At 39.9% G+C, this 24736-nt stretch overlaps 1 protein-coding gene across 3 annotated transcripts in view; it reads right to left on the reverse strand.

Moving 5' to 3' along the window:
• Positions 1-277: 277 nt before the first annotated feature.
• Positions 278-24736, reverse strand: part of SPECC1 (sperm antigen with calponin homology and coiled-coil domains 1) — an 88833-nt gene continuing 64374 nt past the window's right edge. For all 3 annotated transcript variants that reach the window (XM_074922495.1, XM_074922498.1, XM_074922496.1), the window contains 4 exons: positions 23935-24037; positions 7022-7138; positions 6143-6202; positions 278-5403 (listed from right to left, as the gene is read on the reverse strand). In XM_074922495.1, coding sequence (XP_074778596.1) covers positions 5314-5403; positions 6143-6202; positions 7022-7138; positions 23935-24037 — 370 coding nt within the window. In that variant the 3' untranslated portion in view covers positions 278-5313. The remainder of the gene's footprint in view (positions 5404-6142; positions 6203-7021; positions 7139-23934; positions 24038-24736) is intronic.

The following is a 24736-nucleotide window of genomic DNA, read 5'->3' on the forward strand; positions in this document are numbered from 1 at the left end:
CTTCACTACTATTTGTTTCAGAAACTGAGAGATCTCTTGCACTCCTTTACCCCCGAGACAATCTTCCGAAAGGCATCCAAATGCATCTAAGTTACTTAAACAATGGAACTTGATATATTTATGAAAAGAAGCTTCTGACCAAATTTTCTTTGCTACCAGCATAGGAGAATCAATAAACCATGAGTATCTTTTAAAAACTCTCCTGAGAGTCCTGTTACCCAGAAGACTGCAGAAGAATCTCTTTTGTATGTAGATATTTGAAACACGACAACAAACATCAGAAACAGAAAAAGATTTATTAGAAATATTACACAGATTTTTGCATCATACATTTTAATAATGTTAATCTTTAAATATTAGCATGTCCAAATCTGGCAATGCCTAGTATATACATTCTAATGTGCTCTTTGTATAAATTAGGTTACGATGTAACATCTGTACCCAATAGAGAAAGCTAAAAGTACTTGACTGTTAGAGGTGATTATCCCATATGACAAACTCAAACCTGGACCAACAATCAATAAAAACATTGTGTCCAGCACTGCCCAGTGGAATTGGCACACGTGCAAGTCAAAAACGTAGAGACCATCAGTTGAGAAAAACGTTAATTGCAGTTCAGTTATAAGCTTGATTCTACACCATATTGGTGAGTGAGTCTAAACGGCACTGGAGTTGGTAAAAACCAATATAGTCTAGCATAGTAGAAGTTATTGCTGGGTTTAAAAATATCTTAATGCTCAGTGCCCTGAGTCTTTTTAGGCAAAAGCCCTCTTCTGACGGGAAAATGCATAACCTCATCCCATACAGATTCTGCCTTCTATCAGATACACAAGGCACAGCTCTGTGAGCAGCTGGCCCTGTCAGATAGTTCCTGCTGGAAGACCTGGTACCGTAAGCACGGAAAGATGAGGGAGGTACAAACAAACTAAAGAGCCAACGCTCGTGTTTTCATTCCCCTCCCTGAGGAAGGGGGAATGCCAGGGAAGCAAAAAGGTAGATTTTGAAGAGTTCCAGGTCAGGAATCAAGGAGAACTGATCATTCTGCCAGCGTGCACTTACTTGGTTTGGACAGAAAACTCGCATGTAACTGGTTGCACATATGAAATGAGAAAAATCATAGAGAAAAGCCATAAAAACCAACTTCATTCACAAAAAGAAAACCTGCCAAAACTGAAAGAGAATGTGTCTCACTGAGAGGGAACTGGAGAATGTGCACAAGTGAAAAATCACTCTGCTTAGTAGGGCTGCCTTGCTGCAGCACAGGAAGAAATGGGAAATCTTTGCCCCCTTGGCATTTCTGTCACTGCCACAGGCACAGAAAGGGGAACCTGCAACGGCAGCAAGCTGTGCTCTCTTCTCCCCTCACCTTCTGAGATCCACCTCAGGATGACCCCTTAGGAGAAATGTCACTCAAGATAACAGTCAGTAAGGACTCTCAAGCTGAGACCCTTTGCTGTCCACAAAGGCCAAGGTATGTATGTCCCATATACGCCCCACCCCTCACATGCTGGACTTTCACTCCATGCAGTTTCACCGCGTACTTTCAGAAACAGCTCATCAGCCTTTCTAGAAAACCTTCTTAGAGGGCTGACTCTGGGCTCACTTCTCAACGCCTCTGTACCTTCCCAAGCCATGAAACAATTTGTACTTTCTATGTCTCACCAGGAATTCTGGGAGTCAGATTGGATGCTTTTCACATGCTCACCTCCTTTCCTCTGTAAGAGCTATAGTACAACAGTCACACGATGCGATACCCCTCCATGGAACGTCACTGAAATCCCCATCCTAACCATTCTTCTCACGTGCTCATCCAAAATCAGCTATTTGGTTTCTTGTAGTCTGGCAGACTACCCAAGAACACACATACAAGCATGTGCAGGTATGTTTAAGAGTGCCTGTATATTTAGGGAGCATACGGTGACATGGTGAAGAGATTTCACCTGCCTGCATCAGGGAAAGATCCATTACTCCTAAGAGGCAAAGTCAGAAAGGATTTAGGCAGCTTAGGAAAACCGTTACTGACACAAAGCATTACACCATCCATGTCGTATCATCACATGTTCCATTCTAGGACATTTTCAGAAGATTCTCAGAACTTCTATGAAGACTATCTTTATACCCTCTAGCTTAACTTAACTAACAAACTCTCTAATTTTAGAGGCAGCGAGTACATTGATTTTGCAGTTCAAATTTGAGATGTCTTACAAGGGCCTGTAGACTTTCTGAAAATCAGGCTGGTCTGCAGCATCTTTTGTGGGACAAATTTAAATTCCTATTCAAATTTTTAAGGCAGCATGAAAAACACAAGTAATTTTGGAAAATCCAGGTCTAGAAATGTAACTGTGCAAGGCTCAAAACGACAAAAAAATAACACAATACTCTAACAGTTAAATAAACAAATAAACAATATTCTTGATCTCAAAAAATAACTTGGAAGAGCATCTCTCAAAGTATCAGCGTTTCAAAAAGATGATCTGCAGGTTTGAGGTCTGAAAAGTAACACTGAGCAAATGGTGAAACCAAGTATCATCTTCTCTACTGACAGACAGCTCCTTGTTCTAACTCCTAGATAAGTAAAAAAAAATTAAGAGTATACCATAAAACTGGGTAGAATTAGTGTTTGGTCTGTGCTACTGGGAGACACAGGAGAATAAGCTGCAAAGAGATGACAGACACTTTACTTTGCAAAAATAATTTAAAAAAAAAAGCTGCTAGATCAAACAGAATGGTCTGTAAGGTTAGAATAAGTCTTGGAAAAACAAATTAGAATAAATGTCAGAACAGTGCCTGAAGCAAATGATACTAACCCATCAGACAACATATGTATTTAGTGTATGTCTGACAGTCACATGGAACACACTTCCAGGGACCAGAGGGTTAAGATTATCTTTTTCAGATCAAGTGGAGCCCTCTGACTTTGAATTGTTTACCAAATGCTGGGAATTAAAACAGTTTTTCTCATCCCTGCAAGTGCCCGATCCAAAGCCCACTGAGGAATATGGAATTTTCTGTGTTGACTTCACTCCGCTTTGAACTACAGCCCGTTGGAGAGCATTGGGAGCTCTGCCAACGGACACCTCAAGGGAAAAGAGCCTGCTGCATCCACAAGGCACTGGAGCTCTGCAGCATGACTGCCTTCCTAAACCAACTCTGCTTAGCAGCTATTTTGCTCTTTCATCTTATCACATAACAGGAGACTTGTATCTGAGAACACTTAGAGCAACTCATCCTATGTTCTCTAGGGATGACAGAGTGCCTGCTGAAAAATACTGGAGGGTTAATTCAATCTAGAAAGTATTCTCCTGCAAAGAAATACCTCTGGCCAGCATTTACAACTGCTTTCTCACAGTATAGGATGACACAGAGAGTGCAAGGGCACTGTAAGTGCGTGTCACTGTCCTTTTTTATCACACAGGCTCTCAAAAGATTGGAATCAGACTTTCCTGGGTGCAATGGATTAGAAGAAATGTTCGGCTAAAACTAAGAGCAAGTGATGCTTTTCTTCTACTGTGAAATAGGCATACACTGCATTCCTCCCTCCAAATGCCTTTCTGTTCAATACACCCACTGACCTTGGCCACTGCCATCTATCCCTTAATCCTGTATTTTGCTGTGAGAAAACCAAGAATACTAATTTAAATAGCAGTTAAAAAAAATCCAAACAACAAAGCCAGAAGCTGAGATCAGCCACCTGCAAAGCCCCAGAAAACCTGAAACCAAGTTTCTTCTGTGAAATCGCTTGTTTCCACTTCATGAGCCTTTTTTCAGGAGTTAAGAGCAGTAAGCATGCACTATTATTTTTTGTAAGAGAGAAACGATCCCTAGCTCCCTATGATTAACATTCACAAAGCATCAAGTCTGGTCACTGGGTTAAACATGCTAACTAAACAACAACTTTCTTCTACCAGCATAATCTAAAGCAGGTAGGAAACCTTCTAATGAGGTCCTGTACAAAGCACGCTCTCCAAGACCTGCTCCTAAAACAAATTAAGCAGCCTGTTTGATCCTGCTATCCTTGGAGACAACAACAGAAAATTTAACTTCATGAGGTGAAATAAGAGAAATGGTATAATGGAAATTAAACAGTATCTTTCAGACATTTAACTAACAGCATTATTGAGCTGGAAAGCTATTCTCTGGCGCCTTAGAGATTTCCAGGACACAGTGAGGGGTTCCAGTTACGTTTTTTTGTAACTTGTGAAGTTGCAACTTCCATTGGTATGAATATATTACTGTGTTCCTTTACAGGGTAACATCACTTCCATGTAACAGTGCCCTGTGGACTATATTTTATTGGACAGGGCACAGGCTGTCTCAAGATTCATGCCCCTACAGAGCAATTGTGTATCTGTGCTGATTGTACAGGATCAACACAGAAGAAAGAAGTTACTCCACTCAATCCACAAAAATATGGACTACTGAGATGTATTGCTTAGAGAGTCATCACCTGATCACTGGCACCTTGCAAACTAAAGCTAGTAAACTGCATTTGCAATATCCCTATGATAACTGTGCCTGCACAGTCAGCTGGGAAACTGAGGTCTGGCTTCCTGTAGTAATCAAGTAATGAAATTGTAGTAATAAACCTATTTTTCCTCAAAGAGATTACTTCTGTTTGATCTGAAATGAAGTCCTAACCTTCAGAATCTAACAGGAGCCTTCAGAGTTCTTTCACTAACTGTGATGGAACAGAATGTGGTTTCTGAGTTACAAATGATTCTGTTATTATCCTGCTGGTTAAGCTATGACAAGCTAACTAGTATACTTATTGGGTCAGATGTGTGAGAATAAATCAGGTTAAGGTTCTACACACTTATGTGCATCTGTCACGATGTTTTACAAAATATGTGGAGGCAAGAAAACAACATGTATTTGGGATGAGTTAAGCACGTTTGGCAAGAGCAGCATTTTTGTGAGCTTTTGTATTAATATTAATCTCCCAGCCTCCCTTGAGTGCCAGCATAGTCCACATTGATTTAGAGCTTCACTTTGTAGCAGGTCTCCTGTTAGTGGAGTCTGGTTTGAGGCAAACATTGTTTAGCACAAGGGATCCTCTTCAGAAATATCCCACGCATGTTTGAAAATGTTATGCAATTTCCCTGTGGGAATAAAATTACAGATGAATTTGGTTTTTATAGATGAACGATGGATATTTATTTGGTTGATGTAATCAAAATTATGGAAGAGCTTTCTTTCAAACTAAGAGCTTAGGTTGGTTGTGGAAGAGGAGCAAGTGGATTTTTAAAGTGATCGAGTGCATCTGTAGCATTCTTTGTTCTCTTCCCCACTTCTGTCCACCTCTTGCTCTGCATCTCAGGTCTCAAAGTACTTGTAAATCTGGGCGACGTACTGCATCACACTCTGCCAGTCTGGTCGGTCTGTGTACATCATCTCACTGAGCTCCTGCACAGGACAGACATGTTGTCAAAACTTAGTCAAGCACCAGCACTGGGAACATCACTGGGTCCTCTGAGTGAGTACCTGTGGCTATTGAACACTACTACTGCTTCCATTCCAGAGCTCCTTAAAGCCACGTGAAAAAAAATGTCCATGGGAATGATCTACTGGCCTAGTGCAATTCTGAAACTCGTTAACAACCTAGTTAAACAGCCATATCCATTTCTTTCATCTCCAAAGATCAATTCTCTATATAACTTCATTTAAACGGCTGCTTCTTTGCATGTCTGCATTTAGCTCATAAACCCCGTAATATTTTTCTCTTCATATTAAACTTACCTCTTCCTTGTTATCGTATTGTTGATTTTTGAAAAGGGTTTTTAAATAGCTTTAAAAATTATCTGTGTTTCTTAAAACACTCAAACAAAAGGAAAGAAAATGGTCTAACAGGCAAATCTGGAAAAACAGGAATCACCTGCAATCTGCTTCCAAGAGAAGGACATAATCAATACTCTCATTTCAATACTGGATGACCTCCAGAAGTTCCTTCAAATTATATTAATTCCATGATTCTACAAATTTTTTCTGGAAGTTCTCCTAACACTATGAACTTCCAGAGGTGGTGGTGCAGCCTTTCCTAGCACTACCAGAACATTTTCAGTGCAAGCTGACTGGCCACATGACAACAAAGGCCTTGGAACAGTGTATGCAGCAAATCTTCTCTTGCTAAAAGAAGGTTACTCACCAGGCTGGGTTTGATGCCTACACTTTCAGCAGCTTGAAATGCTAACAGCAGATTTCTTTTCTGTAAAAATAAAACAGAAGTTCAAAAGGATTATCATCAAAGTATGATTTCTGAACCCTACCTTGCATCTGGTTCATCATTAAATTTAAATGAAACACACTAGGTTCAATATTTTCACATAGATGCTTTTTTGTGTTAGTAAGGTATGCTCACAAACAAGTTCTTTGTCTTTGAATAGTTCATCTACTTTTGGCCAAGCCACAGCCCTGTTTTTGACAAGCAGGTTCTTGTAAAACTGATTACAACTGGGCCAAAACCCCCACTGAGGTTCTGTCTGTATTATGAGTGAAATGTTTCTGAAGAGGTGTTAACTAAGGCTTTCCTCTATATAGTACCATTCTTATTGTAATAGATACTAGCTGTCTGAAGTAAATCCAGGTTTCTCCCCTTTGTGAGGGTCTTCAGAATGTGCTGACACGGTCTGACTTTTGGATACATTGCTGTCCAAGTAGTTCCATGAATGATCTGTCTGCCTAATGATCTAGCACTTTTAATGTGTGCTGCTTCAGCCTTGCAAAAGGGTTGCTATCTTCATGTTTATCCACAGCACTCACTGGATTGAGGAAACTTGGCACTCTTTCTCCAGTAGTCCCTGCGTTTCTCTGTGGGTGCTCACTGTTGGTTTCCTCTCCCCTTTCATCAATCCTGTCTGCTTTGTAACTTCTCAACTGACACTCACCTCTTACTGTTGCTCCCATCTACTTATTTTACATCAATCAAGATCTTGCAACACTGTGTCTCCACCACATACCCCTCAAAATGGATAATGTTCATCCTGAATTCTGAAAATGGTATAGGAGCAGGCACAATGACACTTACTTTATCCTGGCTGTTGAGCTCTTGGTAAGGAATATGTGCAGGCAGGTATGTGTGCAGAAGAGCACAGAAGGCCAGCCCATCACTCCAGCTGCTGCTGAAGTTGGTAATATCAATATTCTGTAAGAGAAAACATGAATCATCTCTGAACAGTGCTACACAACAAAAAAAAATCTCCAAACAATAGTTTTTATGCATTCATGAAACAGAGTATTAAAGGACCATAGGTTTACCTTTTCCATTCTTCCACTCTTTTTCATGTCAAGTTGAAAGATACCAAGTAGGATGGCAAGTTTCAAAGTCCTGGATAAGGGACTATGAAGGAGTTAAATGTTTTTCCCATCAGGCCTCAAACAAAGAGATTCTCTCCAATACTTTCTAGAAGGTGAGAAATAGCATGTGCAGAATGTGCTGCAGCTGCAATTTTCTTGAGCTGGCAAGAGGAAGGACTTATCTGGACCCTGTCAATGGCAGAAATATGATTTCCCCAGCACCTACCACAGAAGTCACTGGTATTTTAAAATGGTGTTTTGTAATTGATTTTATGCTTCCTTGTCTCAGGATGTGTAACAGAGGGATGGATTGGTAGAACAATGAGACAGTGTAATCAGTGTATTTGACTCCTGTTATCTTTCTGATTACACACCAAAGACATCCTTTAATGAAAACGTGTAATTAACAATTATGACTTGATTCAGCCCCTTATCAAAAGTGAGATCAAACCAATGAAATACTAAAATAGTCCTCAAGCCCTAAATAATGTGCTTGCTTGTATGAGAGGGAGGCTCAGACTTGGCAACAGCAATGGCTGAGTGGGCAGCTTGCCAAGAGCTGGGCAGATGTGTGCAGTTTGCAGTCATTTGCATGAATGCATGTCTGCATTCTCACATTCTTTATCAAAGCAGCATCTTTCATCTGCACATCACAGAGCACTTAACAAAAGGCAGATAAAGAATGGGAAGTCTGAGATACAGAATTTAATCATCTCCCCTAATTCACAAAATGAGCCATAAATAGCTGAGGAGAGACCAGAGGTTTCCTGATGTTTGCTCTCCTACCACAAATAACTGTGGCTCTGACATTGGTACAAAGTAAAATACAAGATCCTTATGGAACAGAAACAAACAGAAATCTTTAAATCTTGTCTTCACAGATTTCCTAACATGACAACAAGACTGAGTTTGCTCAAGGAAGCAATGTTTCAGGGGGCATGGAGAGATTAATAGACAACTAGTTGAGACCCCAGAGCTGAGCTAGAAAAATCTGACTTGTCTGTAGCAACACTCCCACCACTGCCAGCTCCAAGAGGAGGGCAGTGAAAAGGAAACATTTGGAAAGAAATAGCCTAATGTGGCTGCAAGTTTAACTGGCCAAAAAAAGTTTTCCTTCCCCTTGTTGCTAGAGGGTGGGATTCTTCTTTGCTAGTCACATAACCTATTACAAGGGTGCACTCAGTGCACAGAGGAAACCCAGTTTCCCTACCCATGGCAACTGAAGTCGAGAACATGCCGTGTTCAGGTGGATTAGTGTGATTACAGAAACAGAAAGTGATATTGTAAAGTCAGCCCATCTGTAAAGCAGTCCTTTAAAATACAAAGATTATTGGGGGTACAGAGCGCACTTGGGGTTCTTCAGAGGGATCTGCTTGCGAGGCACAGCTGTAGTTAAACATATGCTTGTGTCCCAGTTCTGATCCTGTGAACAAGGTGACCTTTCTAATGCTCTTGTTTGCACTGACTGGCCATACGAGCACACTAAGGAATTCTCATGGTTAAGTTTTGCTGCTGTAGTTAGTAGCAGCTGCAGTTCCAAATACCAGCTAAAAACAAAACAGTGAACTAAGTGATACTGCTTAGAAAAGTAACAGCTGCTGGAGCATGGAAGGCTCCAGGACATGATGGTACTGTACCATCTCTCACACGTTGACGGCAGGTGTGGAGCTACCCTCAAATCATTCTCAGCAGCCTCTCTTCCTGCGTGATGAACTTCAACTCAGACTCTCTACCACTTCATTTTCTTTATTTAGCTATCTTCCGTTTTCTTTCAAGACTCCCCAAAAGACAAAGCTTTTACTGCATCACTCATACAAAAGCTAATGCAGATGCACTAAAACCCAGACAGGAAGTATTTTAGCATATGCTCTTCACTTACAATGCCTCACTGATTAGTTGTCCAACCTGGACTTTGTCCAGTCAGACAGGATTTCAGGTTAGTAATAAATGTCCATAACCAAACATGACTCAAATTGAAGCAGTACAGAATATTGCAGGTTAAAATACTCTGGCTGCAATAAATCTACAAGTCTAATGGACTCAGAAAGCAGGCCATCAGCAGCAGACATTACCGCACTGCATCAGCCACCACAGTGTATTTTGCTCTATTAACATCTGTCAATGGAAATAAAAGAAAAGTGATGTAGTGGCTGAATACCATCACAAGAAAAAAAAAAATATTTTGCTCTGAAATCTGTCTTGACTTTCCTTAATCCATGAAGTTGCACCACAGAAGTCCAACTCTGTTATGGAATTGGCTGAAGCTGGGTTACTCTGCTTCTCGATGTTTCAAACAAGTTAGTTACTATTTATCAGTCTGCAGTTAGTGGGAAAGGACTGACTGCCAAATTACAGAAGTGTTTTTACTGAGGCCAATACATTTTATCAGTGAACAGCTTACTATCAAATGCCAATATTCTCATTTTATATTGTACGATAGAAATGGAAAATGGAGGTGGTCCTTTCCTGTCCCCCCGCCAAAGGCCACAGAAACAGGAACAAACAAAGCCTTAGTTAAGCAATAGGACTAGACAAAGCGGCAAGTCATGTTTGTGTGGGAACACGATAGCCTATCTTCATTTCCATGATGCTATTATGAGACACACAAGATACAAAACTGTTCCTTCCTATGGTATTTCACCAGCCCAGCATCAGTTTGATAATTTTACTCATCTTTGTAGTTTTAATTATACCTCCCATCTAACAATATCTAGAGATAAGAAGTGCTAACGTCCACGGTAAATCAGAGCTATGTCCAAAAATCCTATCTCCAACAGCATCGTCCAGCCAGTTGTCTTCAGTAAGCCTTGGATCCAAGTCTTACAAACAAGGAAAAGTTCAAAGATGAGGTTCTGCTGACAATACTTAAACAACAGATGAAATCTACTGCAAAGTGGTATTTCATGACCAGCAGAGAAAAACTCAAATCTGAATTTTTGTCCTAAATGCAAACCCAAAATGAATGTTTGAAAGTTCAGCTCAACTGTTCAGTTAATAGTACAACAAACTCTTAGACATACTTAAAACCACTTAGCTGTCATTTTCATATGCAACAAGCATTAGTGAATTGTGCTTTTTTCCCTTGAAGACATGCATTTCTATTTCATACGTGGTATAAACCCCTCTCTGGCATTTCATCTTGGATTCTGTGTTAACTACTTTTCAGTTTGGGATATAAGGACATGGTAAATGAAAAGCCATCTTCTGTGTTTTACTACACTGCAAGTTTATTTGTAATAGCTCCCCACTACATCACACCAAGAGGAATTAACTCAAAATAGAGGCACTCTGATTTCTCAGAACTCTGGCTCCACTGAAGCCAGGAGAAAAAGAAAGAGAAAAAAAACCAAAACAAAACAGGAAAACAATTTAGGGAATGAACACCTTGGAAACTATTCACTTCTCTTGATTATTTTGGCAGTGGAACCTGTCTCAGTCTGCCACACCTCTCTATTTCTCAACACACATGAATATGAGGGAGCTCTTTGTGTACAGGCTGGTTGTTAATACACACTTCCAAACTGCAGGATGGAGAGTTTGGTGATTTCTCTGTCTCCCAGTGTGCTTACAGCAGAAGCCCCAAGCTCCGAAAAAACTGCATGTGGCTTCTCATGAGGGGCCTAGAAGTTAACCTATATAGGATGGCATCCTGTAGGAGGAAGATGCACCATCCGAGTGTATGCAGAACGAATGGAGAAACACAAAAATGGAATAGGGACTGCAAACTGAGCTGTAGTGCTCATTAGGCAGGGTGAAGAATTAGCCATCTTATGGTCACTGTATGTCTCATGGTCACTAGTACCCCAATGTCTATTTTTAGGATGCCATCAGTGGATCTACACTGCTAAAGATATCTGCACCAGAGATTAACCCCTGACCCATGGGTCAAGGGGTGCCGAGTAGCTTAGGTCTGCAGTGCTCAGGGTTACTAGTTTCCTTTGGAGCAGACATATCATATCCATATTACGCAGCACTTGACTTGGGTCTTCCATGGTGCTGCTAAGAAAATAATTGAGGAGGTTAGGGGTGGTGTAGATGAAAATCTTGAAAGAACGTGAAAATCAGGCCAGAAGAGGGGTGTTTTTATAGCATGATGACATAACCATCTTTACATACCCTGTGTGGAGTGAAAAAAAGGAGCATGGAAAGATGTGAGGGTACAAAGTTTGCTAGGATAGCAGTAGAGTACTGTGTAGAGCATAGAGGTGTCCAGACTAAACTATTGCCAGTGCAGTTCCCAGGCTTCTTGACAGTGGAAATAGTTCATTCACTTCAAATGAAAGCTCATGAGTGAACTACTACACATGCACTGGGAATATTAAGAGACTGGGATCTGGAAGCACACCAGAGTGCAGTTTTTAAGTACCCAGTACAGTTAATTTCTATGAATATTACAGTGCCTGATATTAAGTAAAAAAAAAATAATTCAGACAATGTTATTTAGACAGCATATGTTTTATCTACAATATTAGTGGCAGGCCGAGTCTAAAAGATGGTAGACACCTGCAAGTCATTAACCTTAGCCCCCCCGCTCCAGGAACAGGACCTTTGCTTGCAGATAACAGAGCGCTACGAGAGCCACGGTAAAGACCCACAGGGAAATCTGTGTGATCTGTTCTCACTAAAAACAATTTCATGTTTATCCGAGGAAAAAACAACCACACCATTAGATTTCACTAGAACTTTGACTCCAAGTCTTCAGTAAAAAGCAACAATGACATCATACACTCTTCATTACAGCCTGAGAACGTTAAAATACTGACACAAGATATTCCCACCACGCAGATGTTACTGTGCCCACAGCAATGGCTCTCTGAGTCATAATTTTCTCTGTAAGACCCAGAATGATAAATTATAGGCATTAATCAGTTTGAAGCTAGCCTGGAACTCTGTGGAAGAAAGACTGCAATAAATATGACCTTAGCATCATTCTTAGCACCCTCCCCTCCCAGCATACAACATGCCCTCCTGCCTCTCAGAAGTCATCCGTACAGAATGGCACACCAGGAACATAAGTATTGAGGTTCAGCCTACACAGAATACAAACTTAAATACTGAAGACAGAATCAGTTAAAATAAATATATTGAATAAACCAAAGGGAATTGCCTTGTCTTTAATAGCAGCTCCCCCTCAACTGTCTCAACTTTCTGCAATCCTTCCTGCTTATTACTAACCAGAGACCCACAGCTCCTCCACAGATTAAGTCTTACAGCTCAGTGTTTTTATGTGGTTATATTTAGACACAGATGTCTGAACAGGAACCTCCTTTTCATAAGCCACGTTTCTGCAAACCTGAACTCTGACCTTTCTAATGTAAAGTCTCATCAAGGTACCTTGAAAGGCAACTTCCAAAGATTACCTACATCCATCCATCTTTAACAATAACTGCATGGAACTGCAAATCTAATTTGGATTTATTACACCCTAATTGGTTGAGGACTTGTTAGTGGGCTTCAGCCAAAGATGTTCTCTCAAAGGAAGCATATAAACTTTGAGCTCTGGATAGGCAAGTTCTAAATACTTCCTAAGAAGCAATAGAAGTGAAGAGGAGCTTCTTTCGGCATGACCCAGACTTCTGAGCAAACAGAACACTCCAGTTCATCTAAAATTCTCCAGCAAAGATATGAAACATCTGGGTAATCTACTGGAAATATGGGTGAATTAGAAGTGTGGTCAGGTCCAGTTAACACAGATGAAAGGCACGAATGCTTAAAATTAAAGTCTGCCTGGATTCTTCTGTAATTACAGGGTGCACCCAGATGACTTGGACAATTGCACACAGCTATTTTCAGTGCAAGTCTAAAGTGATTTACATATCACATTTAGTCAATCTACTACCAGGAACCTTTCTGAATTCCCTTACAAATCTTTTTCTCTTAAATGAAATACACAATAAAGTAATGCTTCTTGATTTAAAAAGAAAATCCAGAATAACTTGTGGAACAGCAATACTATTTATTGTATAGAGATTAAGTGGCTAGCCAAGATTGGGAAGGAAGCCAAATGACCTTCTATCCTCCAGGCTGTATTAATATCCCTAGTTCAATGGTTCAGGCAGCTGCAGTCTCCATAAGAATTGTTTTAACCTTTCTTTGAAACTTTGCGTTTCTATCCCCATCAACCATATTTCTAATGTTTCTACCAGCCATGTCAGTAAATCATGCATCTTATTGCTGATTACACGTGAATGAAACAACACAGCTCAGATTACATAAAATGCTATGCAGAAATGCTGTTAAATTATGTAATTACAGCACACTGAAATTATAAGGAGCTGGAGCCAGCTCTTTAAAGGTTATCCCATTTACTACATTCCTTTTAATAAAGAAACGCCATTTCCCATCACATTCCTAGGTTCTGTTTGCTCCTTGCTCCACTGCTGCCACAGGTGTTGCCTTGAGTTTACCATTTATCATTTGCTTCAGGAAGTGAATTAATGAGCCTTCTCAGCACAGAGAAGACATTAGAAAGAGAGCTTATGACTATATTTTTTTTGCAAAAGCAACAAGTTTCAGTTGACTACAGTAGTCACATGGAGCAAGGACATCTAAAAAGAGGAAATTTAATAAGCTTATTGTCACGTATCCTCCACAAAGATTTTTCAGCTTCAACTATTTTAGTGTCTCAAAATCCAGAGAACTGAGATGATACCAAAAAGTCAGGTATCTCCAGTTTTTTTCATTACCTTTCCTACTTGAATCAGACTGGCAATAACAGGTAGCATGATGCTCTCTAAAGTTCTGTGCTCAAAACAAGCTCATCTGACAGGAGTTGTCTCAGAGGTATTATTCAGAGTAAACTGTAAAGCCATTTTAACATGATCTGTGCACTCTTCAAGCTCAGCTCTTTCTTCATGAGGTATTGAGGAGGTCTACGACCTCTACAAGGCAGCTTAGTTCTGATGTTTTGATTACAGAAGAGATTTGGTGCTTCTAGAGCTAAAGCTTTCATAAGAATAAAAAATAATAGTATCAGATGGGAGATATTTAAGGTAAACTGTGATGAAGTAATTATGTGACCTCCCATTTCCTCTGCTTGCAAGGTGAAAAGCAGTTATTATTGACATTGAAATCATCACTGTATCTATACATGTGTGTAACCTCCCTAATGAGCCAAATAGAATCCATTCACACCCAGCAGATCTATTGCTCCCAGCACTATGTGGACTGGCAAATATTTCACTATACTTTGTTCACATTTTTTAGGTTTTATTTGCATTTTAATATATAAAGACTGTATACATATATAAAAAGATATATATATTTAATAGAAAGACTTTCATTTTAAAAATGAAAACAATTCTGGTGAACAAAGGCTTGAGACTCGTCGCTGGCACAGTGCACATAACACACAGTGAATGTATTTGAACCTTTCCTAGCAAATAATATGTGTTATTTTGAATGTACACTACCTCATGACAACATACTCATTACTAAAGTCACTTACTTCAAAGGCCACACTAAAGGCTAGTAAAGTAACAGGGATTTTGTACATATTCCTCATTTTGGGTCTTAATTTATCACTTTGCACACCAGCTTCCACTTGAACAACAGAGAGAGGATGTATAATGCTGAGTTCACAGGGAGCTGGATTTTTATCACACAAACATACAGGACCAAATGACAGCTGATATAAGCAGAAGCAATTTTATGGACATCTCTGGGCCATTTCAGACATGAGGTAATGATGACAAAAGAGATATATCAAGTGTGACTGGTACTTCTGTAATGTACAGCACTGTCACATTCAGTGAGTGTGCAAAACCAGTGTTAGTTATATCTGGAGAGGGAGAACTGGCAAGACCAGAAGTTAACTAATTCTTCTCATTGTAATAATACTAGTAGATACTGATGAGTTCTTATGGTTGCTATGCCTCTCTTTTCTGCTCTTCAATATAAATTTTGTTACGCTCACCTGCTGAAAGCCAACTCCCTGCTTGCTACACAATACTTCCATCAATTTTCTCACCAACTCGTATAAATGACACCACTGCTGAATGCCACAAACAGACTGGACTGTGTTCCTTCATTCCCAGGGCTGAAGGAGTGAAGATGCAGCAGCACAGCTCCAAGGACCACACAGATACTCTGGGGAAGGAGGGAGAGAGAGAGGGGGAGGAACGAGCTTCTCTCTGTGGCCAAGACAGCAGCACAGCTACTTCCTGCCTGGAGCCCTGGTGCAGAATTGCTAATGACCACACTGACTGCTCCCACAGCTATTCCCAATTATCTGTATTGAACAGTTCAGAGATTAGTCATGTCCTGGAATTCCTGGGATGAGGGGGTGGGCTGCAGACTGCAGCAGGCTCACGGTAAAGAATGGAGACAAGGTGGGGAGAGGTGTCTCAACAGCAAAGGATATTCATGGAACAGGCAGCAGGGCTCAGCTCTCTCCCAGTTAAATTCACAGTTTGGAGCCGTTCCAGGTGGTGCCCAATCAATTCAGTGTTTTCACTGATTGTCATTGCATCCAGGCAACACAAGGAAAGCGTCTTGGACTTTGGGATGGATAGAATGTAAATGCTATTTTTAAAATTACCCAGCAGGATAGAAAGTTACGCATGAGAGAGCTGCATGGGCGTTTATTTTATCCCTCCAATCAAGAGACTTGTATTTGTTTATAGGATAAAGCCCCTTATGTGAAAAAAGGTAGAGTTTGGCTCAAGTTATTTGGCTACACTGGAGAAGCATGTTTATGCATTGGCATCACTGTGAAGGGGCCTTGCATATTGGTAATCAACCTGATTATTCCCAATGTGCCATGATTTGGCTGCACCTCTTATTTTCCAGACCCAACCCTGGGAAATACAGAGAAAATGCATGCACACATTCAGCTGTGAGCGTTTTAATTTAGAAAAACATTTACTCTGGAGAAAAAAAAAAAAAAGGAACATCTTGAGATTTTAAGCCCATATTTTCATTAATTAAAAACTCTCAATATTGTCCTTTTTATCAGAGCATCTTTCCAAATATTACTGAAACTCATCATCATCCAACGATATATGATATGATGACCTGTATTTTAATAGCTAGGGAAATCAAGGCAATGGTATTATGCAAGACTGCCAAGGTCATAAAGATGGTCCAAAGCAGACTTAGGAGCAAAATTCCTGACCAACTTCTTGTCAATTTTTATTTAAACACAGAATATCCCTCTTGTCTCAATAGTTATTACCAAGACTCCCTGCAACTTTTGCGTAGATAAGTCTCTCTGTAGTCAACATCCTCCTCTTTGGCAAAAGTCAGAAAAACTCAAAGACTGCCAGAAATTTGACCCATCTCTCAGAAACTCACAGAATATACTAATAACTTCCTGGGAAAAACCCATTGCATATATGTCCTACTTCTAAATGTCAAAATGCTACAAGCACTGTGGATGCAGAGCTCTTACTAAGCATGTGCACCCCCTCGTAACAGAAGGGATGTGCTAGCATATGGTACTTTAGGGCAAGTGTCATTGTTCGCCCTAAAAAAGAACTTTGTTGCATTAATGGCATTGGTAAATATTAAGACAGGCAGCTTTTTCCTGCTTGCTCAGCAGGCTCTGGCCAGCAGCCTCTAATCTCAGGCACACAGGTTGGTGTGGGAGAAGGGAAATATTCCCAGTCCTCCCCAGAAGAGAGAGACTCTGCCATCAGCGTTGCTTAGAATGAATGGATGGCTGCCATTTAAATCTGGAGGGGTTTTGTTCAGTGTTTTACTTCACCCACATCACACAAAGTGGGAGTTATTTGTTTTGCTGATGATCTTCAGCACACAAAATCACAGTATTGTGGGAATGCAGCCGTTCCAAGCTGCACACAAACTGTGAGTAACAGCAGACAGGGCCTCCTATCCTTGTTGCCTGAAAGACCTCAGCTGGAAAGGTTGCCAGAAAACCTGTACATCCACTCCTCAAAGTTTTACTGCTGAATTACGGAATGCCACCACGTATCTACTTGTCACAATTAGATAATATTTAGATAGAAACCTGGTTAATGTTGATATAAGGGAGAGAGAAAGATTGATAAAAATTGGAAACATATTGAAGTAGTTTTATGCTACTTGTTGACACAAACACAAAACGTAACGTACAAAAGGGTAAGAGAATCACTCCCATACCCACCTTGTCATTAAGAAACAATCGGGTGGTTCTCTGTATTTCTTTAGGACAGTGCACAGCTATGCTGGGATTCTCAAGGCTTTAAAACTAAGCCCCATTATATTAGTGTCAAAGGAAGTGCTTGACCAATTGTTTCACAAGTCAAGTCCCAAGAATTATATTCTGCCCTGATTCAGAGGTTGAGAAGGTCGATCCTGGTTTGTGACCCATTCAGCTCTTTGATTCTTTACTAGAGCTGCCAGCCTGAGCACAAACCCTGAGGACTGTGGTAGCATTTGCAATATAGTCTCTGTTTGCTCTCTGTGGTCCAAGATGGTGCATAACTGAAGTGTGAGGCAAAGTGCTCAGTCAAGATATAAGATTGAGACATTAGTTGCTTAAGTAGGAAGATAACGTCAACTACCCACACTAATGACGCACAAAGAAATAAGAGACTTCTTGTTTCTAAATATAACCCTTATTTTCCAGAATAAGGAAGAAACCGTCAAACACAGACTTGTAAATGTACAGCTGGCCATGAAGGAGCTTTTGGACCTACTACAAAGCAGGTCCCCACAATGTGCAGCCCAGGAATACGCCTGCTTGATGCATCAGCACTCAAAAAATAGTTGTCCTGGCTGGCTGTCCTAGCAGCAGAGAGCACCCACCTTCCTACTAAGAATGCATTGGCCCCATGACCACTTGACCAAAGGGAGTATGTTATATCCTCATCAGTCTATCTGCATTTGTACATCTTTGGGCCACACTTAATCTGTGCTGGATCTCAGCCAGCCAGCAAACGAGTTGAAAAAAATATGAGAAAAATCAGGGGATACTGTCACGGAATAGGGCTCGAGAACAAAGAGGATATGGAAAAAATACTGTCTAGCACAAAAAGAAAAGGAATGCGAATTCCTGTGAGAAAAAAGCCACAAATTCATAAACAAGGTAGTATTAGTCTGAGTTTAAACTGAATACAAAATGGTAAAAAGCTTTATATTATATCCACTGCCAAGCCACTAGTCAACTAGTCTCTTGCTATAATTACTTGACAAACAGCAAATACTGCAACAGCTTTTATTTTTCTTCCTAAGCTTTTGCATCTTTGCTACATGAAGGATGTAGCACTACGCAGAGACACTAACGTTTACACAGTCTGATATATCAGCTTTATGCTTCTAGTAGTAAAAGCATTCAGAACTGCATTTAATGACTTTTAGGTTATGTTTGGAAGTAATTTGTTTCCAATTTCTGTCTCTCAAGGCTGAACTAGCCATAATAGTGGGAATAGTTCAGGGCAGAGTTTTTTTCTTCTTTCTGAATAGCTGAGGCACTATACAGGAAAGGCACTTTTATTAATATATATGGCAAAGATAAAGCTTGAAATATTTAGAATCCTCTTGATGTCAATCTGTATTTCTGGAAACTATGCAGGCTGTGGTCTCCATCGGGATATTTCACCAGAACCCTAAAGTTACCCGTGTTCTAAGAAAACGAAACTTCAAAAACCAATTCACAACTTCTGAGGAAAATATTCAGAATGGTTGGGCATACAGATATTTGTATTTTGCTAATTTAGACTCTACAATACAATGTCAGAAAGTATCACCCTAAAAATATTTTCTACAAACTCCTAAGCATATTTTCTAAAACTGTACAGTGTTCCTGGGACCTACTGCAAAGTCAAATAATTCCAAATAAGGCATGGAAACAAATAAATCATTTTCTTAGAGCTTTGCTCGTAGTTGCTAGTGTATTTTATGTAAAATAATTAAAAGGAATTCTTTTCTCCAGGAACTACTTGTACAACATGAAAGCTACACAAAGATTCTATGGTTAGTAGTCTCTCTCCATGTTGCTGAGATTCCTCCAGATGATATGAAATTGGACCTGAGGCTGGTCCCACAAATACCAGTAAGACCAACACCAATTTATCAGACATCTCATAGTGGTGTCAGTGCTAACAGGGAGCACTGCCTCTTCTCCTGAAGATGCCCACTGCCTTTATCCACAAGCTGGTGTACTGACCCTCTCATAGTCAGGGAGATGATACAATGCAATGGTTTGACTGCATAGGTTGGGAATATATGAAATACAAAAATATTCAGAGGTATAGCTGTCATTTTCCTTTGTCACTTCTAGAACATTCCTCATCTCCTGCTATGTAACATTCCTCTACTTAAGAAAATCACAGACATAGCTTTACTATAAGAGATGGTGGTTCTTCAACAAGTGGATCCCAAATGCGTCCTGTTATAACTGATAAAAAGAATAACCATGATTGTGCACTGGAAAAAAGAGTCAGCCTCAGATTCTCTTTTCCTCTGTGCCATAGGATGGAGTGTAGTGGTTGGAAAAAAACATGAAAATAGTTCTTCTAAGCGAACCATATTCATTAACACGGTAGCAATTCCCTCCCCTCTCTGTAGAGGGTATATGTGGCAGAAACAATAATCCTCAATTCTAACGATCACGGGTTAAGTGCCTCTTGATGTTCCGTGTTTTCACAATACATCTGTGAATAGTAATAGATTTAATCTAGAGAGGTTTGGCCCCTTGACAAATGGTCTCCACAGAGAGCAAACAGAACCAGGGCACTTAAATAACACCACAGTCACTAATGATATGATTATGGAAGGTGATAATGCAACAAGAATGACTCTCAGCAGCTTCCAGGAGTTAAGACTCATAGGAACAGAGTCTATTAGAAAAGAGGCACCCAATTTCTACTTCACACTGTTGCTATGATGCATAATTGTTTTAAATAGATTAAAAAAACCAACCACAAGACAACAGAGAAAAAGCTATTTTAACATAAGTAACTTACTCTCAGCAGACTTTGTGGTTTAAAGAACTTGTGGTAATTGAGTTCCAGAGCCACAAAAGCAGTTCTCAAGTCTGGTCATCTCATCATCCTACATTATACACCATGATGTCAACAAATTCAGAGAGGCAGAAGAAACAGTCTATGTATGTCTGGCAAAACAGATCATGTGCCAGTGCACAATTCTTACAGGGAACCATACATTAGATTAAGGTTGTTTCTTTTATGATGTGGATTTTCCTCAAGGAAGTTTTGCACAAAGCCACTGAGCCCAAAGCCTTATTTCACTACAATTCTTTTTACTGCTGAGGTGCATTTAGCACCTCCCCTGCATAATTTAGCACCTCCCCTGCATAGTTATTCAAAATCAGTGGTCAGAATGCCAGTAACATTCACCTAGGCATTGAAATATGACAACTGAGATCATATGATCATCATGCCACAGTTTATGTAATCCCACTTTCATATTCTTTTCTCCTAGACATTATACTGAACTTCCACTTTATTTTCATTCTAGTGACTCTGTTCTCATGTTCCAAATAATTACTCTTTCTCCTTAGCATTCATATATTTTTTGATATCAAATCACTGTTTAAATAGGGATCTTAGAAATGACGTGGCAGATTAGAGAAACATAGATGCTTTCATGTTTCCCCTCAGTTACTGTAATCTCATGCAATTTCTTTTTTTTAAAAAACAAACAAAACCCTCCAGGCCACTACTAATTTGTGTTGTGCTTCGCTCAACTCCCTCCAGTGTCCCCCTCATTTTATGAGATTGCCTCCTGGGGAACATGTTGAAGTTCAAAACCAGGGAATGTTCCCACTGTAGTCAATGCAGGGATATACACCAGGAGCAGGATGTAAATTTCTATCTATAGGATAATTAAATTATTTATGGATTGTATGCATTAAAGCATTTAAAATGTGGAGCCTTGTGTGCTGGTCCCTAGGTCTTATCCCCAGATCCCTTCCTGGGTCACTAATCCAGCTTTCCTCAGGGAATCTGGGACATGGGTAGTAGCTGCTACTGTGAGTATCAGTTACTCTAATTCATTTTGCTATTACTTTTTAATGAAATCTGGTATCTCCATAGTTTAAACAGAAAGGAATCTCCCTCTTCCTTCCCAGCTCAGACCAGGAACTGTTACTAAACCTCAAAGGCAGCACATTTTGCCACTGAAAAAAGAAGTTAGGCAGCCAAGGAGCAAATCTTTTATTCTCTCATTCTAATGTGTCATGGAGCTGAAAACATTTTGCATCTTATCTGTGATTCTGGGCTTCAGGTTAAAAAGAACATGACAGATCGTACAGGGATTTGCACAGATGATGCCTCACAGACAGGGATATTACCTATGGAAAAGAAGTCACGTAGTTCATCAGGGTTCTGCTTGGTGGAGTTCACTCCCTCATTCCCACTATTGCAGTGGCTAAGGCAGGAAGGAGGATGACATTTGTTACTCCACTCCAGTTCTTTGTACTCAAGAATGATAAAAACTCCCTGTGGAGCTTAATATCAGCCTTACCATAAGAGTGCAAGGGTCTGGGAAAAGCAAGTTCAGGAAGAGTTAGTGAATGCACCACAAAGAGCGTAATGGGAATGAGAATCTGAGGAAGAATGTCCAAGAGATAATGCCTCTAAATGAAGCAGTGAAGACAGAGGGGCAAGACTCTCAGCATAAATCAATACCATTTTTGTCCTTTGGTTCATCTGACTTCAATTTCTACTCTGAGATCTTCCACTCTGGGTAATAAGGCCCCCCACCACATGAGTCTGAACTACTCTCCTGGATTATGCAGTGTTTGTCAGTGCTTTACCTGCTTGTTCTCAAAACCTGCTGAAAACTCATTCTGCTGCTTTAGAAGGAGTAGCAACAGAGGACAGCCATGAATAGAACAAGAGACTCGTCAGAGCAGGAACCAAAATGACAGAGTTTTTTCTGAAACATCATCTGGACAGTCACATAGCAACAACACTCCAGCAGCCATATATAAAGCAAAGACTTCCACTGTCCTCTGAAGCATGGACATACTTCCCTCCAGAGACTAATACTAAAAGGAAAAACAAACAGACCCAGATTGCCTTGCATACCTCCTGGGTGGCCTGCTATCTGATACACAGCTCCACTACTTGGGTTCAGCAGAGAAAAACAAAACTCCTTTTCTATTCTATCATGGAGGGAATACTTGTCAGTCTTGGCGCCAAGTTTGGTACCCTCAGAATCAGGACAGGACTCTATATTTGCAAAGCCACACAATAATTTCTAAAAGCAATGTATTTAGTCCAACTTGAATGTAATCACAGAAAGAAAACTACAGGCCAACTCTCAGGGAACACGTGTGACAGTGAACTTATCACAGTTAGACTGCTGTAAGAGAAATGGAGGAAGGTCACCATATGTGCCATTTGAAACAAAAAAGGGCAACACTGTCAGCAGAAAGCATTATTCAAGAGATGGGTTTCCTGGCTGAACAGAATTAGACTTGGAAAAGTTCATGAATGTTTCATGAATTATTTTCTGAGGACTGAATGGGAATGTTCCCCCCCATTTTCAGATCCAAGACCAGGAGAATTTTAGTAGATGAGATATAAAATAAATCAAGACAGCACAGAGCATACAATATCAGGGGAAAGCACTGTAGCCTGTTAGGCAGTATTACAGAACTGGAGGCTAAACACTAACCCAGGCTTTCTAAGGTGTGTCTAAAGTCAGGAGCTTTCTCTGATGCTTGTCCTGTAAAACTGGTGCAAGTCAGATGAATATGCCAGTGCTAAGAAACAACTCAAGCCTTCATAGATCAGCTTATTTAAAAGGAAAGCTACTGTCTTTTCTTCCAAACTCCTGCACCCTGCAGCTAAATGCTTCATAAAGAGCCGGTTATGAAGAAAAAAAATATTTTATTATTTACTTTAAAAGATGGACTCTGCTTTTATTAAAGACTTGCTCCAGGGTGCATATCATGTGGTGATAACTGCTTTTGTCTTCTGCTCTAAGAAACAAACAATATTATTCTTAAGAAAGAAAAATCGCAATATTATATCAAACCAAGACAATCCTGCACACCCAGCATATATCGCAGGATGAACTGGTGTCTATAATTGCCTTCTACAGCTCAGCTACAAGTAGAACCAAAGGCCTAACTCAACTGCATACAAACACTAGCCAGGGCTTGATGAGCACACAAATCATTATGCCTGTTTAACAGAGAAAAATCACTCTGAAAAGCAGTAACACATTCTCAAGCAGTCAAAACTTGCTTTGTAAAATCCCATTAAACTGCAGCAGATTAGAAAGAGTGGGGCCCCAAGCTGCAAACTTCATTTGGTCAAGGCCACACAAAGAAGTATTTCTTTGGTTTTACAGAAATGACCAATAAAAAAACCTCTCACAATAGCACATCACACACAGAAGTCTATAGAAAAAATAGCAGAATGTAATTACAAAAATTGATGCCAAATTGAAGTTGTGGATACACACTGTGTCTCACCATCAGCGGCTGTTAATGCAGTAAATATTTTGGGTTTTGTATACAAATTACTTATGACAATGTAATATTGGGGACTGCAGTGTTATAGAAATCTGAAGGAAGTGCATGGAAACAACTAGTAGAAGTAAACATGCAAAAATCAGCAGACTGAGATACACACATTTCTTCAAAGTGACACTGCCTACTGCAGACCTATAGGAAAGTGATAAATTATTCTTCAGAGAAAAGTAAGAATGCACCTATTCCCTCACCTGGTAACCTTCAGTCTTCTTTTGGCACCATTTCAACAGAGCATTCCTCTTTGAACCACCATACTCCCGAGCCAGGGCTGCTAGTGGGTCCTTTCTCTCCACACTAATCCAGGGAAGCATAAGGGAGAACAAGATAAATAGGCTTGAAGTCTGTTATTTTTTTACCAGTGTGTAAATAATATCTGTATGACAAAGCAGAATGGCAGTACAGAACCTAAATGTAAACCAAACTGCAACAGAATGTTTTCATTCTATATTTGCCTTTAGATGAGACAAATTCAGTTGGTGTCACTGCATACAAAGACCTGAAGAAACAGCAGCCTATGGATATTCAACGGCATGTGTTAACCCATCATTTCTGCTATTATTTTCACCAGCTTTACTTATAAAATTTTTAAGTAATCTCTTTGCTTTATGTATTGAAAAGTAGGATTTAGGGTGTAGAATTGGAAGAAACTATCTAAAGAATCTGTAACACAAATTCACATCCAACTGAGCTGCTATTCTTGAATAAATTGAGAAATCTAGAAGCTGTATTGCAGTCAAGGCCTAGAGGACAGTTAAAGGCCAACAACCAAAACACCTGCATTATCTCCACTCTACAGCTTCTACTGTTGGAAATAATTGAGGAGATCAGAGAAAAACACATACTTTTTTTCTCAAGACAGAAGAAAATTATGTGTCCAGCTTTCCCTTAGACCTCAAAGCTTTTAGTTTTTAACTCACTATAACACACAGTAGGATAATGAGAGCTGACCACTTGTACACACGATGGAATTCTTGTATACAACTTGGTGGCTCC

Source organism: Athene noctua, chromosome 19, assembly GCF_965140245.1.
Source record: "Athene noctua chromosome 19, bAthNoc1.hap1.1, whole genome shotgun sequence".
Lineage (NCBI taxonomy): Eukaryota > Metazoa > Chordata > Aves > Strigiformes > Strigidae > Athene > Athene noctua.